Source organism: Portunus trituberculatus, chromosome 28, assembly GCF_017591435.1.
Source record: "Portunus trituberculatus isolate SZX2019 chromosome 28, ASM1759143v1, whole genome shotgun sequence".
Taxonomy (NCBI): domain Eukaryota; kingdom Metazoa; phylum Arthropoda; class Malacostraca; order Decapoda; family Portunidae; genus Portunus; species Portunus trituberculatus.
Window position 1 is genome coordinate 11,551,056 of NC_059282.1, and position 17,500 is coordinate 11,568,555.

At 43.9% G+C, this 17,500-nt stretch overlaps 1 protein-coding gene across 1 annotated transcript in view; it reads right to left on the reverse strand.

The window, feature by feature from the left end:
* Positions 1–5,825: 5,825 nt before the first annotated feature.
* Positions 5,826–17,500, reverse strand: part of LOC123510179 (pituitary homeobox x-like) — a 34,116-nt gene continuing 22,441 nt past the window's right edge. Inside the window, exons 2-4 of the mRNA XM_045265055.1 lie at positions 15,237–15,375; positions 15,046–15,112; positions 5,826–8,559 (exon numbers count right to left, since the gene is read on the reverse strand). Of these exons, the coding sequence (XP_045120990.1) occupies positions 8,020–8,559; positions 15,046–15,112; positions 15,237–15,375 (746 nt within the window). The 3' untranslated portion in view covers positions 5,826–8,019. The remainder of the gene's footprint in view (positions 8,560–15,045; positions 15,113–15,236; positions 15,376–17,500) is intronic.

Here is a 17,500-nt window from a genome sequence, read left to right on the forward strand (position 1 = left end):
GACAGGGGAGGGGGAAGGGAGCGCGAGAGGGGAGAGGAATGACAGGAGGAGGTGATGGTAAATACAAAGGAAAATAATGGGAGGCATATGGCTTATTACCATGATACAACATTTAGAGAGAGAGAGAGAGAGAGAGAGAGAGAGAGAGAGAGAGAGAGAGAGAGAGAGAGAGAGAGAGAGAGATTCTTAACTTTTATTCACAAGATGTAATATGGTACAATACATGTGAAAGAGACTGTTTTTGCACATGTATTGCAAGGAGAGAGAGAGAGAGAGAGAGAGAGAGAGAGAGAGAGAGAGAGAGAGAGAGAGAGAGAGAGAGAGAGAGAGAGAGAGAGAGAGAGATACCAAAACCTATTAGACTGACAGATAAAAAAAAAACCAGACAGACAGACAAATAAGAATAAAGTAATAATAATAATAATAATAATAATAATAATAATAATAATAATAATAATAATAATAATAATAATAATAATTCAGATAAAAGGCCAAGTGAAAGGAGACATGAAGAAAGGAAGATAAAGGAAGGAAACAATGAATACTAATAATTTTCTGTATTCTTCTTAACATCTAAGCAATTTTTATCACAATTATCTACTGCTGAGAGAGAGAGAGAGAGAGAGAGAGAGAGAGAGAGAGAGAGAGAGAGAGAGAGAGAGAGAGAGAGAGAGAGAGAGAGAGAGAGAGAGAGAGAGGAGACTGGTGTTTAATTTGCATAAAGATAATAATGACACCCACAGCACAATCTGTCGCTGGTGACGGAGAGAGAGAGAGAGAGAGAGAGAGAGAGAGAGAGAGAGAGAGAGAGAGAGAGAGAGAGAGAGAGAGAGAGAGAGAGAGAGAGAGAGAGAGAGAGAGAGAGAGAGAGAGAGAGAGGAATAATAATAATGAGGAGGAGGAAGACAAGAAGAGAGTATGAAAAATAATTAATGAATAAAGGAAAACACACACACACTCACACACACACACACACACACACACACACACACACACACACACACACACACACACATGGAGTACAGAGTAGAGCAGCCGTATCCCTGACAAGGTGTTTTCACAGTCTTGCCATTAATAACAGTTACCTGCCAGGAGAATTATAATATCATGCCTCTAATTAATCACCAAACCCGTTAGTTACACACCTCCACCTCCTCCACTTCCTCCACCTCCTCCTCCACCTGCTCTTCCACCTCCTCCACTTCCTCCATCTCCTCCACCTGCTCTTCCACCTCTTCCACCTCCTCCACGTCTACCTGTGTCCTCCTCACCTGTCCACATTTAATCCACCTTTCCTTTTTTTCAATGATGATCTACCTCTCTTGTCTATCCAGTTGTCATTATCCTTTATCTCATTTATAGCATCAGATTAATTCCTACATGTGCTGGTGGTGGTGGTGGTGGTGGTGGTGGTGGTGGTGGTGGTGGTGGTGGTGGTGGTGGTGGTGGTGGTGGTGGTGGTGGTAGTAGTAGTAGTAGTAGTAGTAGCAGTAGTAGCAGTAATGTGTAGCTATTATTACCAAGATGACAGATTTATTACACGAGAGAGAGAGAGAGAGAGAGAGAGAGAGAGAGAGAGAGAGAGAGAGAGAGAGAGAGAGAGAGAGAGAGAGAGAGAGATACTCCCCCGGGATCTGTCTCTCATTTTCTCTCAAAATCTGTCAAACCATAAAAATAATAAAGATAATTTGATGTATACTTTCCATTTTCCGCAAGGCTGACCACTAACTGATCGTGTGTGTGTGTGTGTGTGTGTGTGTGTGTGTGTGTGTGTGTGTGTGTGTGTGTGTGTGTGTGTGTGTGTGTGTGTGTTCTGCCTCAAAACAAAAGAATACAAAGGAAAAACAAGAATATCGAAACTAAACGCTCTTCAAAGTACATATCTGCTTTTCATTGTTATTTTCTTAATTTTTCATGTTTTTGCTTTTTTTATTATAATGTATCAGTACGATTTTTTATAGTCTCTCTCTCTCTCTCTCTCTCTCTCTCTCTCTCTCTCTCTCTCTCTCTCTTTATTTACTAACATTTATTAACTTAGCCATTCACACACACACACACACACACACACACACACACACACACACACACACACACACACACACACACACACACACACACACACACACACCAAAACAAACTCACCCAAACACCAACTTACCCACCCACAAAACACACAAAACACACAAACACACCCAAGCAAGCACCCTAGAACCCACACCAACACACCAACACACCAACACACACCCTCACCCTCACCCACCAACACCCAACAAAGGCAGGAAATTAAATGAAAACCAGCGTATGTGTAAATGTAAATATTCATCCCAAACTCGCTCAAGACAATATCAGCGGGCAGCGGGAGCATAGGAGCGGCGCGTCACTCTTCATAATGACTTGATTACGCTGTAAGTGTCCCAGGCCGCCGCTGTAATTGGGTCGTTTCAGCCCTTACGGTCTCATTTCGCCTCATATTGACTGATAATTTATTCCTGGTGGGGTCGGCTGGATGGTAGGGGGCCGCTGCGGGGTGGTATCGGTGGAGGGGGATACAGAGAGGAGGAGGAGGAGGAGGAGGAGGAGGATGGTGATAGCAAAGTCTCTCTCTCTCTCTCTCTCTCTCTCTCTCTCTCTCTCTCTCTCTCGACTTCCATTCTCTTCCAACAATCTCTATCTTCCACCTCCTCCTCCTCTACCACCTCCTCCACTACCACCACCTCCTCCTCCACCACCCCACCACCATCTCTCCTCCTCCTCCTCCTCCTTCCAAGCTCTTCATACTATCAATATCACAACACAACACCTCTCACGCCCTACGCTCCCTTCCTGCCTGCCTCATTCACTCCTCCATCTCCCTGCGCCCCCCATAGCGAGGCTGCGGGGGTCCAATGGGTGACCAATTTAATTATTTTCATATTGACACCATCAGCGTCACACAGCCAGCGGGAGGGAGGAAAATTAAACGGTAACACTGCCTGCTATTTATCCTGGAGGAGGAGGAGGAGGAGGAGGAGGAGGAGGGTGGATACTGATAAGGTGGAAGGGATGTGAAAGATTGTGAAAGGAGTATAACAAGAGATGGGGTAAAGTAGATAAGGGAAGGAGGAGGTGGAGGACGAGGAAGTTCATGAGAAAAGGAAGAGGGAAGGAGAAGAGAAAAACAGGAGGCGAAGTAAGGAGGTGGAGGAACAAGAGAGGAGAGAAGATAAAGAGGAAAAGGCGATGATGCAGAGGAGAAAAATGCAAGACGAAAGTTAAAGAAAAGATATAAGAAAATAAAATAATGATAAATAAATAATACAACGGAATACACAGGAATACAAGAGTTAATTGTAATCTTACCCAAGTGAGAAAAATACAGATGCTGGATTTGTGTCAAGGTGAAAGATTTGAAAGGTGAGAATAAGAAGGAAAAATAAAAGTAGGTGATAAAAGATAACAGCAGCAATAGTAATGAGTACAAATACCTCAGAGAGAGAGAGAGAGAGAGAGAGAGAGAGAGAGAGAGAGAGAGAGAGAGAGATTGGTAGTAAGATATAGTAAAAGAAAATCTTGCAAATCAAATACTGTATCTATGTCTTTTTGCATCTTTAAGGAAATTTAAGATTCTCTCTCTCTCTCTCTCTCTCTCTCTCTCTCTCTCTCTCTCTCTCTACTCAAGCCCACTTTTTTTTTATCTCATTTATTACGTTTCGTTCACGTTTCGATGTGTGATACCCTTATCTGTGACGTCACCATCACGCCACGGCCCGAGGAGAGAGAGAGAGAGAGAGAGAGAGAGAGAGAGAGAGAGAGAGAGAGAGAGAGAAACCTAACTTAACATACGCTTCAAGAAAACAACATCGCTACCATGAACGTCAACTAAACACAAGAACATTCAATATACAAGGAACACCAATCACTGTGCAGGTAACACCAAACCGTGACAGGTGTGTGGTGACGACTGCAGTATTCAAACGGCAAATGAAACTAAACGTGTCATAAATTGTGTGTGTGTGTGTGTGTGTGTGTGTGTGTGTGTGTGTGTGTGTGTGTGTGTGTGGGAACGGGGCACTTCCTCAGCGATGTTTCATGGAAGTAGGTCAAACTGTCTTACTCGGAAGACAACAAACAACAATCTCCTTTAAAGATATTCCGAGAAACTAGATTATGTAAAGAAACAGCGCATACCATTTTCTTTATTCCTTTCTTACCATTTATTTCCTTTTTTCCTTATCATTCCATTCCTTCGTTACTCTTTCCTTTTTCACTCGCCCTCTCCCTCCCACACTCCCAGCATCCCTCTCCTTCACTCCCTCTCCATAGCATTGCGTTGCCTTAAAACAATGAATACCTCCACTCGTTACCTTCCTTCCTCCTCTCCACCTGTTAATCTATCACCACTCCTTTTAACCCCTTCAGTACCATGAGGCGTTTTCATATTCATTCTGCTTACTATTTGGTGATTTTCTACAGCTTCAGAAATATGTGTCGGGATTAAAATAGTGAAGACTGTTGCTTTTAATCCTCCGACCTCCATGGACCATTCCTAATGTCAATAAAATCGTCTTATCATATCCAAAACTCAAGGTAAAAATGTGTACCAATACTGGAGGGGTTAAGTTCCTTTATCTCATTACATTTATCAATACAGGATAGAAAAACTTTCCTTATACTTCCCCCTGTAATCCTTTTCCGCTTCCCATTCTCTTTGCGTTCCTTCCTCCCTCCCCATCCATGCTCGTTTCCTCCCGCTTACCTAAACAAACCACAAAATCTTCAAAATATTCATCTTACACTCACCCTTCGTCGTCCTCCTCCGCCGCCAACTCTTCGCCAGTCTTCAGAGCGCCTCCTCCAAGTCCCCCGATGCTGAAGAGGCACTAAAACATCACTAAAAAACAAGGAAAACTGAAGGGGACCAACACGCGCTGCAACCTCACCGGCACTTCCTCTCTCAGCCTACCGGCGCGATTAATACATTGCGCAACTTACGTCACTTTAACAATCTATTATATCGTTTGTCCTATTCCTTTCTTTCTCTCTCTCTCTCTCTCTCTCTTCTTTAGATTTTTAGTTTTCATAATATTTCAAGGGTTACTTAGTTTGTTTTAATATTACAATACCTCCATTACTGTGTGTATTCTGTCTGTAATCCAAAATGTCGACATTAGATTTTCCTTGGCATTTCTTTTTTGAAGAGTTGTTGTATGCCTTCCTAAGCATCAAAATATTCAAAAGATATAAATGTCTAAATGTATACGATTGATATCAGTTACTAGGCTGCATTGTTGTATAATATCATACATCATTACATCGTTCAAAATATCGACATTACCTTTACTTCCTTATAACATGAATTACTAAATATTTACATGCTCACAAAATATATTAGTTAATTATACATGATCACTGTTGGTTGTTGGAGCTTGTTTGTGTGTATAAGTATACCATAATATTTTCTAGTGTAGCCTATCCTTCCTCCGCCATTTGCTTCCTCTATGTCAAGCAAAGTAATGCCTGAATGAGGGTGAGAGATATCATTCTTACAAACTTCTCAAGGTTATATTCCATGAATCAAGAGGAACTGATGAATAAATAGTAGTGATTTAAAAGGAGGATAACATATTTTAGTTGTTTAGTGAATGACGAGATTAATAAACAATACAAGAGCGTAGACTTTGCTCGTTATATTAGGTTGAGAAAAATAAAAAGAAAATGTGAATGAACTGTTATATCATATGAACTTGAACTGTTATATCATGCGAGGAAATGCTCAGGGAAATAAGTCGAAGTGGATGAGTGAGTGATGACCGAATGAGGAAACAGTGGTTAATAATAAGCGCATCTTCACGACATAGACTTTATTTTGAAAGGACTTAAAATATACGATAAAGGAAGGACTAGGTGCACACACACACACACACACACACACACACACACACACACACACACACACACACGTGAACCCCAACTATGTACAAAAATACTCACAGTTTTCATCAATTATAGAAAACATTTTTGTCCTAAGAGACATCAGGAGGAGGAGGAGGAGGAGGAAAAGAAGAAGTAGAGAAGAAGAAGACGAAGAAGAAGAAGAAGAAGAAGAAGAAGAGTGAAAACAAGAAACACTCATTATTCATTCCTCATCACATGAATAAGAGAATGAAATGTCAAAACATTCACCCATACTTCCAATCATATTCTGAATCATAATGAATGAATAATATCCTTTCTTTTTTCTTTTAATTCATTCCATGTTTCACTGTACATTTGAAGATTTGAAACCAACAATAAATATACTGAACAAAAGAAGTCCTTCTCTTCCTATCATCTCCTCCTCCTCCTCCTCCTCTTCTTATTCCTTCTCCTCCTCCTCCTCCTCCTCCAGTATACATGGCCACATATAAATACAGCGAAGCATCCAGACTATACATACATATACATGGTATTGAAATGAGTAGGAATACAGGTCACACACACACACACACACACACACACACACACACACACACACACACACGAGAAGCTGTACAGATGAGGACGCAACCCTCTCTAAGATAATAATAATAATAATAGTAATAATAATAATAATAATGATAATAATAATAATAATAATAATAATAATAATAATAATAATCTAGTTTAGCTCGATGACTATAAAACACACACTCCCTTTCATTTTCCCTGTCTAGCTATGTGTTATTATTATTTATCTGTTGCTATGGAAACCTCAACGTTCTTAAGCAATGGAAAAGAAAACAAGACTATAATGTAATAAAGAAAAAGAAAATTGATCAAAATTTAAAAGTATATCTAATATGAAATGGTTTGAAATAATAACAAAGATGATGATGATAATAATAATGATAATAATAAAAATAATAATAATAATATTGATAACAATAATAATAAAGGATTTTTTACTTTTTTGGTGTTTGAGAAATGACACCTAACTGTTTTGGAAGACTTTGCATCACTCACAGCGTTTACGAGAAAGGGAAACTATGTACACTGTTAGAAAGCTTATAACGAACAGTAGGCCTCCCACGCCCTCGCCTCCTTCAGCCTCGTCCTTCGCTCCTCAGGCCCCAGCCCCTCTTCCTCCACACATTCCCACACACGGGCGAAGCAAGTGGCGACAGATCCACACAGATCATTTCTCTCCTCTCACTGAGATGAACTGCTACAGAAAACTTGCTTAGCTTACGTCAGGTCCGTTTGGGTCCAGGTGCGCGCCCTCCCTGCTCTTCCTCTGCCGGGCTGTTATCGCCTCTACCAGCAGCGCATTGGCTCACCAGCGGCCTCTTGACACCTCCAGACGACGGTGACCAGATGGCAGCCTTCTCCTGCTGCAGCGACGGCGATGGAGTTCGGTGTGGCTGTAACGAGTGACAGGTGACTCTTTCTGGCAGTCTCGTGGCTAGAAAGGAAGGTTAGTGGTCTTCCTTTGCCGCTCAGCATCGCCTCACATGCACCCGCCGCTACTCCCGTCGCCGAGACATGGCTTGATGCAACGCGGGAACGGCACACATGGCGCCCATGCCGAACCTGCATCAGCATATGGACGGGCGCCGTTGGCTGATATTGCACTCTGCGCACTTTCCTCGCACCGCGGGGCACTGATGCTTGGGCGCAACTGCTGGCACACGACACTGGCCCTCTTGGTAGCACAAGTCTGAGGATGTCGGCCCGGGACACCTAACCCTGGACACATCAGTTTGCCTTCAAATCTCCACCACATTCCACACGCACACACACGCATTACTAAGATCGGTCAACACGAGCTCTGAGCTCTTTCCGTAGGGGACCGACTGGGCGGGGGACCAGCAGACCACCGTGGTGAATTACACACACTTATGCTTCCCTCACGCCTCCACACTTGGCCTCGTGCTCGAGATGCCACACACTCCGTGACACTGGCGAAGCTGAGGCCCGCATATCCGGAGTACTCGGGTCCTCGGGCGCCCATGTCACGCGGCGTCCTCGCGTCACTTGCAGTCTTACTGTACAACAAAGCAGGGTGTGCGATCTTGCCCCGCCTTAGACGGTGGAGCGGTCCCCCATGGAGTACTGGCAGGCAGAGAGCGAGTTCTGGCGGGGCGACACTGGACCGTAGAAGGCGGGGGAGTGTGACTTGGCCTTGAGGCGGAGGGAGGCGATGGAGGAGGACATGGTGGAGGTCTGATCACGGTAGACGTAGGGCGGCGTCGGGGCGGGGTAGGGGCAGGGCGCGGCGCTGGAGCCTAAGGACGAGGACATGGTGGTGGGCATGAGGTTGGTGGAGCTGCTCATGCCCTGCGTGGGCGTCTGGAAGCAGTTGATGGGCGACATGGCCGACGGCTGCTGGCTCATCATGTTGACGCCATTGAAGCCCCAGGCGAAGCTCTTCGTGCTGAGGGGCGGCGGGGTCACGCGGGCCCAGTTGTTGTAGGACGAATAGCCGGAGTACAGGCCGTCGTCAGGCCATGCAAACCCGTTCAGCTGAGCGCCCCACCCACACTTCAGGTCCCCGGGCATCCCGGCCGTCATGGCGTGACGCTCCCGCTTCCTCCATTTGGCTCGCCGATTCTTGAACCAAATCTGTGGGCGGAAAAGGACAAGTGTTAGTGCTCAGCGGCGTCAGGAGACGGGAGGTGGAGCAGGGAGGCTCTACGGCCAGCGCCACACATGCACGCACACACCTCGGCCTGCACGTGGCGGAAGGATCTGAAGGCGAGGGATAATGAGGAGCTCAGAAAGTGAAGTGAGTTAATGATGGTTCACTTTTCTGAGCTGCCTGGTGGGGAAGGAAGGAGTGGTGGCGGGGAGGCACGGGAAAGGGAAACACAAGGCAGCATAACAAGAATACCATCGGATAAAGAGAAGGGCGGAGGTGCGATAAGAATAGATAGCAAAGGGAGCATAGGAAAATAGAGGAGGAGAGCAATGAGGTGAGAAAAGTAGCATGGAAGGCATTCCTAGAGAGAGGAGGGAGGGAGGGAAGGATTGAAGGGTGAGAGAGAGGGGTCGCCGGATAGATAAGGGCGCTATCAGGGGAATCCTGACGCCAGGCTTGTGTCCCTCCGTCACGCCCTCCTGTCACCAGCTTATCCCCAAGTTTGTTATTGTTATCCGTCAGATTAAGCTTGTCTGATAAGCTAACTTGGGAGGATCAGGCCAGCATTAGTTTGTTTGTTAATATTATACCAGCAAAACGATCCCCCTTCCTCCCTCCTCTCCCCCTCTTTAAACTGTACCCTCGCCCCCTATCATTTCCTGGCCCCTCCCGCCTAACTCAGCTCCCATCAGCCATCATGAAGAAAATGGATGAAACAACAGATAAGGCTGATAAACATTTTGCTGATAAGGGTTTAACATATTCGTCATTGCATATCACTTTCTCTCCGTATGTGTGGTAATTAGTAGCTTCGGGAAACTCGGAGATCAGGTGAAGGTAGGTCTTGTCACGGGAAGATCAAGGGTAACACGTCTGAGTTATTGAGGACTCATATAAACTCTGTACTCTCTCATCACGACTATTTTCACAGAGAGTATTCACATAAACGCTTTGCTGTCTCACCACTACTAATTTCAAAACCCACAGACACGATTAACCAGATTCTCGAGAGAGTTTCTCCTGTTGACAATGTAGGAAGCTTGTTAATCTGTGACTAGAACAGTAATAACACTCTTAGAAAACACGTGTAACTTTGACGAAAGGCTTTTGAATGTAATGGAAGTGTGGAGCAGAAGTGTCTCAGAGTAGGGTCCACACACACACACACACACACACACACACACACACACACACACACACACACACACCAATAAAACAGCAAGGCAGTTTCGTTTCACACCACGCAATGTATTAGTGAGTGTTGGCAGTGTTAGTGTGTTGCTTAGTACAGGATTAGATATTATTACTCTCTCTCTCTCTCTCTCTCTCTCTCTCTCTCTCTCTCTCTCTCTTTCTCTTACTCCTCTCCCGCTCCTCCTCACTCCTCACTCTTCCACCTCATCAAATACCTCCTCCTTACCTCCATCTCTCCATTCCTTTCCCATCCCCTCTTTATCTTCCATTCTCTATTACACCCTCTTTCTCTCTCCCTCTGTCCTAATTTGCAGCCTCCGTTCCTCCCCGTCAGATTGGCGCCTTACTTCCTGATAACAACTCTCCCGTCACTACGTATCGCCCCTTCTTTCACTCCTGTAGGAGGCGAAGAAGGGGTGCCAGGCGTTCAGGGAGCTACAGGAGGGGAATACAGGGTTAAGGGCTGCCAGGGTGAGGTTCTAAAGGGAAGGGGAATGCAGGAAGGGATAAATTTAAGGGTGTTTTATATTACCGGGTTTCCTCCTCTTCAAAATGGCAGATTAAGCTTCCGTCTCTTGTCCTTCACTGATAATGGGATATGTGTGTGTGTGTGTGTGTGTGTGTGTGTGTGTGTGTGTGTGTGTGTGTGTGTGTGTACTGCAGCTGAAACGCGTCCTAGTAACATATCGCCACACACACACACACACATACACACAAACCTGCAAACCGAACAAACACACAAACACAAGACGGACAGATAAACGATAAAACAGAGACAAAACACCACTTCCCCCAAGCACCACTGGAGAGAAAGAGAGAAAAAAGGAGAGAAAGAAAAAAAAAACACACCTGAATATACAAAGCGCCAATTTCAATCAAGGTAAGGACAGGTGAACAAACGAACCTTCCTCCTTTCCTACCTCTCCTTCCTCCTCCTCCTCCTCTAGCCCTCCCAGTCACCTAAAATCAGAGAATTGGGTAAAAATATTCTTTCCTGAGCTTTATGGACCAATGAAAGCCTCTCTTCTCCATCACGCTAGCCAATAAGAATGCTCGATAAAATTTCACACTTTTTCTCTCTCTCTCCGTCTCTTTCCACACTCAGCGGAATCCAGTGGCCAATGGCGATCGCCCTGAGCCTTGAATTAGCCAATCAGATGCTAGAATGACCTCGTTTTAGCCAATCGCCTGCCTGCAAGCTAAGTATGTGTGTGTGTGTGTGTGTGTGTGTGTGTGTGTGTGTGTGTGTGTGTGTGTTCGGTGATAAGATAGTGGTGGTGGTGGTGGTGGTGATATATTTTAGTCATGTTTGTTGTACTTTTTTCAATGTTTAAGTTTAAGAAATTGTAATAAAAGTTGAGAGATAAAGATAGTTTGTTATCTGTCTGTCTGTCTGTCTGTCTGTTGATCGGTTTGTCTCTGTCTTCCTTCCTGTGTGGTCCTCCCCTCCTTTTTTTATTCCTTGCCTATTAATTTCTTCTGCTTTTTCATATATGTATGTATGTATGTGTATATATTGTATGTAGGTATGTATATCAATGAAGAAGATGAACAGCAACAACAATAACAACAACAACAACAACTACTACTACTACTACTACTACTACTACTACTACTACTACTACTACTACTACTATTACTACTACTACTACTGCAACAACAACTACAACTACAACAACAACTACAACTACTACTACTACTACTACTACTACTACTACAAATGAATGAAAGAATACCTCTCTCTCTCTCTCTCTCTCTCTCTCTCTCTCTCTCTCTCTCTCTCTCTCGTCACCCTCAACTTGATGTAATTAGAATCAGTTAATCCCAAGTAGGACAGAAATCCCCATGGGCGGCGCCGGTGTCTCCCCTCCAGGACACTCCCCAGGGGCGGCCCTTACGTGTGCTTACTGGTGGCGGCAGGGGTGGGACGTGAGTGGGGCGCGGACGGGGTGTAGTAGGGGGAGAAGAGGAGATGCAAAGGGAAAATGGGAGAGGGATGGGATATTTGTATGCTTATGGTGGTGTTGGTGGTGGTGGTGGTGGTGGTGATGGTAGATAGATTAATAGATCGATTCAGATACGCAGAAAAATATAAGAGAAATGTATGAGTTTTATTGGAGTGATAACAGATTGGAGAGATAACAGATAGATAAGTACAGTTAGATAGATAGAGAGGTAAGTAGAGATAAATAGATTCACAGATTAACAGACAGGTTGATAGATAAGTAAGAAGAAAAATAGATACACAGAGAGAGATATATAGATACAGATAGATGGATAGAGAAAGAACTAGATTTACAGAGAGAAAAATACATACATACATACATACAGACAAATAGATAAGAAGATAGATAGATAGATACACATACAGATAGGCATACATGATAATAATGAACTGGAAAATAAACAAATAAGGAAGCATTTCACACACACACACACACACACACACACACACACACACAACCCTCGTCACTCACTCCCTCAGATCACGTGACTTACTAACCTAATGCAAACAGAAGCACGTGTTACCCCCCCAAATTGCCACCCTCCTCCCCTCCCGCTATCGCACCCTCCTCCCCCGACTGTCTAAATTCCCTCATCCCTCCCCCGGCCTTTCCTCTTCCCCCTGAGTCTAACTACCTCCCCACCCCCCGCTAATCACCAGAGGGGTCACGTGTCCTCCTATTGTGATTCTATGGGTGTGGTGAATACTGTGTGTGTGTGTGTGTGTGTGTGTGTGTGTGTGTGTGTGTGTGTGTGTTCATGTTCATATATTTTGCCAACCATATCTACTTTATTTTCATGTCCCATCTCTCTTTCTTTTCGCTTAGTAGTACATTGAACAACAACAACAACAATAACAACAACAACAGCTGCTACTACTACCACCACCACCACCACCACCACCACCACCACACCACTTTTCCCAACCTCCCCTAAAAAGTTCTCACGGTTTCAATACCCACCCTTGCTCTTATATCAGCCTGGCGTGCCCCTGTGTGTCCTCCCTGGCCTTCCTCCCCACGGCTGCATAGAAGGAAGGGAAGCAAAGGGAAGGGAAGGGAAGGGAGGGTGATATGAACGGCTGCATAGTAGAAGAGAAGGGAATGATAAGGAAAGGGAAATAGGGAGAAAAGAAGAAGGTATGGAAGGAAAGGAGAAGGAAAGGAAAAGTAGAGAATGGAAAGGAACTAAAGTTTTGTGGTATGAAAATATCGATTCTTAGTATTATGTGCGAGAGACGTGAATAATGAAGGCAGAGAGAGAGAGAGAGAGAGAGAGAGAGAGAGAGAGAGAGAGAGAGAGAGAGAGAGTGAGAGTGTGTGTGTGTGTGTGTGTGTGTGTGTGTGTGTGTGTGTGTGTGTGTGTGTGTGTGTTATTCAAATCGGCAAGAAATACTTAAAGACATAACATAACGAGGAAGAGGAAAAGAATGAAAGAAGGATATAAGTTTAAATAGAGAGAGTAAAGAAAATGAGAAAAAATGAGAAAGGGAAATCCAAATAGAAGAGAAGACTGGAAAGGGAAGTAAATAAAGGACAGTTAAAAAGAACAAAGTAAAAAATAGTAAAGAAAGATGAGTAAGAAAAAATTACGAAAAAAAATAAAGGTAAAAGAGAAACAAAACTAAAAAAAAAAAAAAAAAAAAAAGCAGAAAACTAGGAATAAAAATAAACAGAGAAATAAAAAAATGGGATCAAATATAACTCTGACAGGAATAACACACACACACACACACACACACACACACACAGGCAGGCATTTCAATTTGGCCAACAACCTTGCGCCGCTACACTTTATCAAAGGCTTTTTGGAAATCTAGACAAATTTCATCACTGGATATTTTTTTCAGCTTCCAATCATCGCAAGCATTACGGGAGGGAATGGAGCAAATTTGAGAGACGGGAGCGTTTCTGGGGAGCCCCGTTGATTGCTGCGTATTACAAGTCTCCATACAGAAACATAATACATGCATCAGTTTAATTGTAAGCCGGATAGGAGGAGGCAGGAAGCGGGGGAGGGGTGAGAGTGGGAGGAAGAGGGAAGGTTGCAGACAGGAGAGGAAAAAGAAACAAAGTATACGCATGGAAAAGAGAAAAGATCATGGAGAGAAAAGAAGAAAGGGAGGAAAGGTGAGAGGAGGAGAGAAGGTTGCAGGTAGGAGAGGAAAAGGAAGGAAGGATACGCTGGGGAAAGAGAGATCATGGAAAGTAAGGAAAGAAGAAAGGAAGGGAAGGTAGGAGAAGGAGGGAATGTTTAAGAAGGTGGGAGAGAAAAGGAAAAGAGAAGGTCACGGAATGTAAAGCAGGAAGAAAGAAAGGAAGGAAAGGATGTGCTGGCCAAGAGGTAAGCATGAAGTACAGGAAGGAAGGAAGGAAGGAAGGAAGGAAGGAAGCTAAAGAAAACAATAACAGAAGAAGGAAGCGAGAAGTAAGGCGGAAGAAGCAAGAAAGATAAAAGATACAAAGAAAAGAATAAGAAAATAAGAATATACACACGAAGGAAGGAAGATAAATACAAGGAAACGAAGGAAAAAGGAAGAAAAATGCAAAGGAAAGGAAACATATACAAGATGCGTAATAATGGTCACAAGGGTAAGGAAGAAGGAGGAGGAGGAGGAGACATGGAGGAAGGGAAGAAACAAAGGAGGGAAGGCATGAAATGGGTGTAGAATGAATGGAGGAAGGAATAGTGATGGAGAGAAGGAGAGAAGGAGGAGGGAAGGCGTGAGGGCGGGGAGATAAACCTGATAGATGGGTTGATGGGCGGCGGTGAGGGATGAAGGGGAAGGAGAGAGGGTTGCAAGTAGAGAAGGAAGGAAGGAAGGAAGGAGGAATCGAATAAAGTAAGGAGGAACGGAGGAGGGAAGACAGGAATACAGGAAGGGAGGAGAGACAGGAATTGTATAGAAGATTGATGAAGGAGGCAAGCAGAAGATAGAAATGAAGGAAGAGTTAAGAAATTAAGAAAAACGAAGGAGGAATAGAGAAAATAAAGCTAATAGACACGGAGGAGAGGAAGCAAAAATATGGAAAAGGAAGGAAAAACAGGAAAGGAATAAAATAAAGGAATACGAAGAAAAGAAGGAAGAGAAGAAATGAAGGAAGTAATGAAATAAAAGAGAAGTGAAAGAAAAAAGATGACTGACATTAGACACTGCAAAAAATAGATCATATAAGGCGAAAGAAGGAAGGAAGGAAGGAAGGAAGAGAAGGAGGGCGAAGTGAGGAAGAAGGGTGGGCAAGTGACAGGACTGGCTCGGTAAATTTACTCACCCTGACTTGTGCCTCCTTCAGGTTGAGCCACAGGGCGATCTCCTCCCGCGTGCTGAGGTCCGGGTACCTGCAGGAGGGAGGGGGCGGGGAGGCTTCAGTGTGGGGAAGCAAGATGGATTCTGATATGGTCATTACATTCTCTCTCTCTCTCTCTCTCTCTCTCTCTCTCTCTCTCTCTCTCTCTCTCTCACCTGTTCCGGGCGAAGGTTGCCTCCAGCTCCTGCAGTTGCTGCGAGGTGAAGTGAGTCCTCTGGCGCCGCTGCCGCTTCTTCTTGTTCTTGTCATCGTCAGACTCCGCCGAGCACGACTGTGACGGCTTCTCCCCCACGTCTGCAGAACAACAAGAACACAGCCTTATTACTGATGATACTGCCACCACCACCACCACCACCACCACCACTACTGTTACTGTTACTGCTACTATACCACTAGACTCAGCCGAGCACCACTTTGACGGCTTCCCCCCCCGCCCCCCCACGTGTCTACAGAACAACAGGACACACTACCTAGTATAATAAAGTTATCACACACACACACACACACACACACACACACACACACACACACACACCAATCTGTTACTCATTACACACATGTTAGCTGATTACACTTTACCCTCTCCCTGATTACCTGCCGCACACCTGCTCACTTACACACAAATCCGCACCTTGCAGTGAATCACCTGAGTCACACCTGATAAGTAATGCACCTTGAGCCTGTTGGTTACCTGTTGATTAGCTTTTCCATACGGTATGTCAGACACGTGTGCTCAGTTCTTACAGTCACATTAGGAGCTTATTATTTATCACATCTATATCAGAGCTTTTCTTTATTGCATCCGTATCAAAATTTTAATCACATCAGAATTTTTGTCACATTAACGTTGACTTTTTTATTACATCCACATCAAGACTTTTATTTCATCATTTCCTCATCACATTTTTTTTTTTTTTACTTTATCCACATCGATTTTTTTGTATAACATCCACATAAGGACTTTTATTTCATCACATTTAAGTCAGAATCTTCTTTGCTGTACCTACATCAAGACTTTTTATATTACATCCATATAGGGAGTTTTGCATCACATCCACATTATCTTTTTCTTACCACACAAACATTGACTTTTTTTTTCGGAACATCAGAATTTTCATATCACATCCACACCAGAACCGTAATTACATACAGCATCCTTAAAACACGTCTGTCACCTTACCAGAGAGTTGTTCCTTTTGGTCATTTAATATCATGGCTTACCACTGCTATTTATTGTATGCACTTACCTGTCACGCTATACCACACACCTTTAACACTAATTAGTCACACCTTCACGACAAGAGTATGGCACAAAAAATAACAGACAAAGAACACAAGGACGTAACACAACACAGATACACGTACACGATTGTCTGACAGTGTTGCATATCACCTCCACCTCTTCCATTGCAAAGGTGGAGCTGATGGTGGATTTTTCCCTCTGGTCTTTCCGTCTTCTTTGGGAAACTTTCTGGCGACATGTGCTTCCTTTATTTACTCTTCCCTGGTATCAAGAGTTTTAACTATTTCCTGTAAGAAGAAGCCGTAACATCTTCATTTCTGGGCCAAGGTTATGGTGTTCTAAGTGTCCATAATAGAAACGTTCCAGCACTACACTTCGCATATATCAAGGTCACTGCGGCAAATTTAACGTTCCTTATTCAAACGTTTCAGTGTCACGTGTCTTGCTCTTGGCGGCCCGCACAGCGTTACCAACACCAACACTCAAGCACTTGACTCACACGTTAAGACTATTTTGAAAGGCTACAGTGACGAATAATCAGGTTCTAATTGATGTTCTTATTGTCAGCGTGAAGTTCTTATTAAACTGTCACTACAGTCATAAAAATATCAGCGAAACCACAACAACTTCAATTGAAGCCAGTTAATGAAGTAAGACACCGTTAAAGAATGAAAACTGAAACCCAGACCAACCTTTGACACATGACCCGCCCCACCATGCAGCGCCGCCTCCCCGCACCCACCGCTGCTCAGTAATGCCTCGCGACACCGCCCACTGTGAGCCGCCCGCCTGTCACGCCGCGACCAGTTAGCTGAGCCACACCACTTGATGCATCGCCTCACGCTGATCGAAGGAGCGGCTTACTTGCATTTCGGAACTTTCACGAGGCCACGAATCACTCACTAATTATCTCTCAGGAGCGGCAGGCGCAATGGTTACAGCTTATTATTGGAGAACATATCCTGCGTTGTATTGTGTTAGTTGCATCATGAAAATTCCACGTACTAATTAATCAATCCCTCTAACCGACAATGTAAGAAGAATGGCGGCACTATCCACTAATTAAATCCGTAATGTTCGTTACTTCATGATTTTTTACGTAAAAAGGACATTGGTCGAAAGTAGCTAAACGGATGAAAACAAATAAACAAATAAATAACAAACAAGTAAACTAAT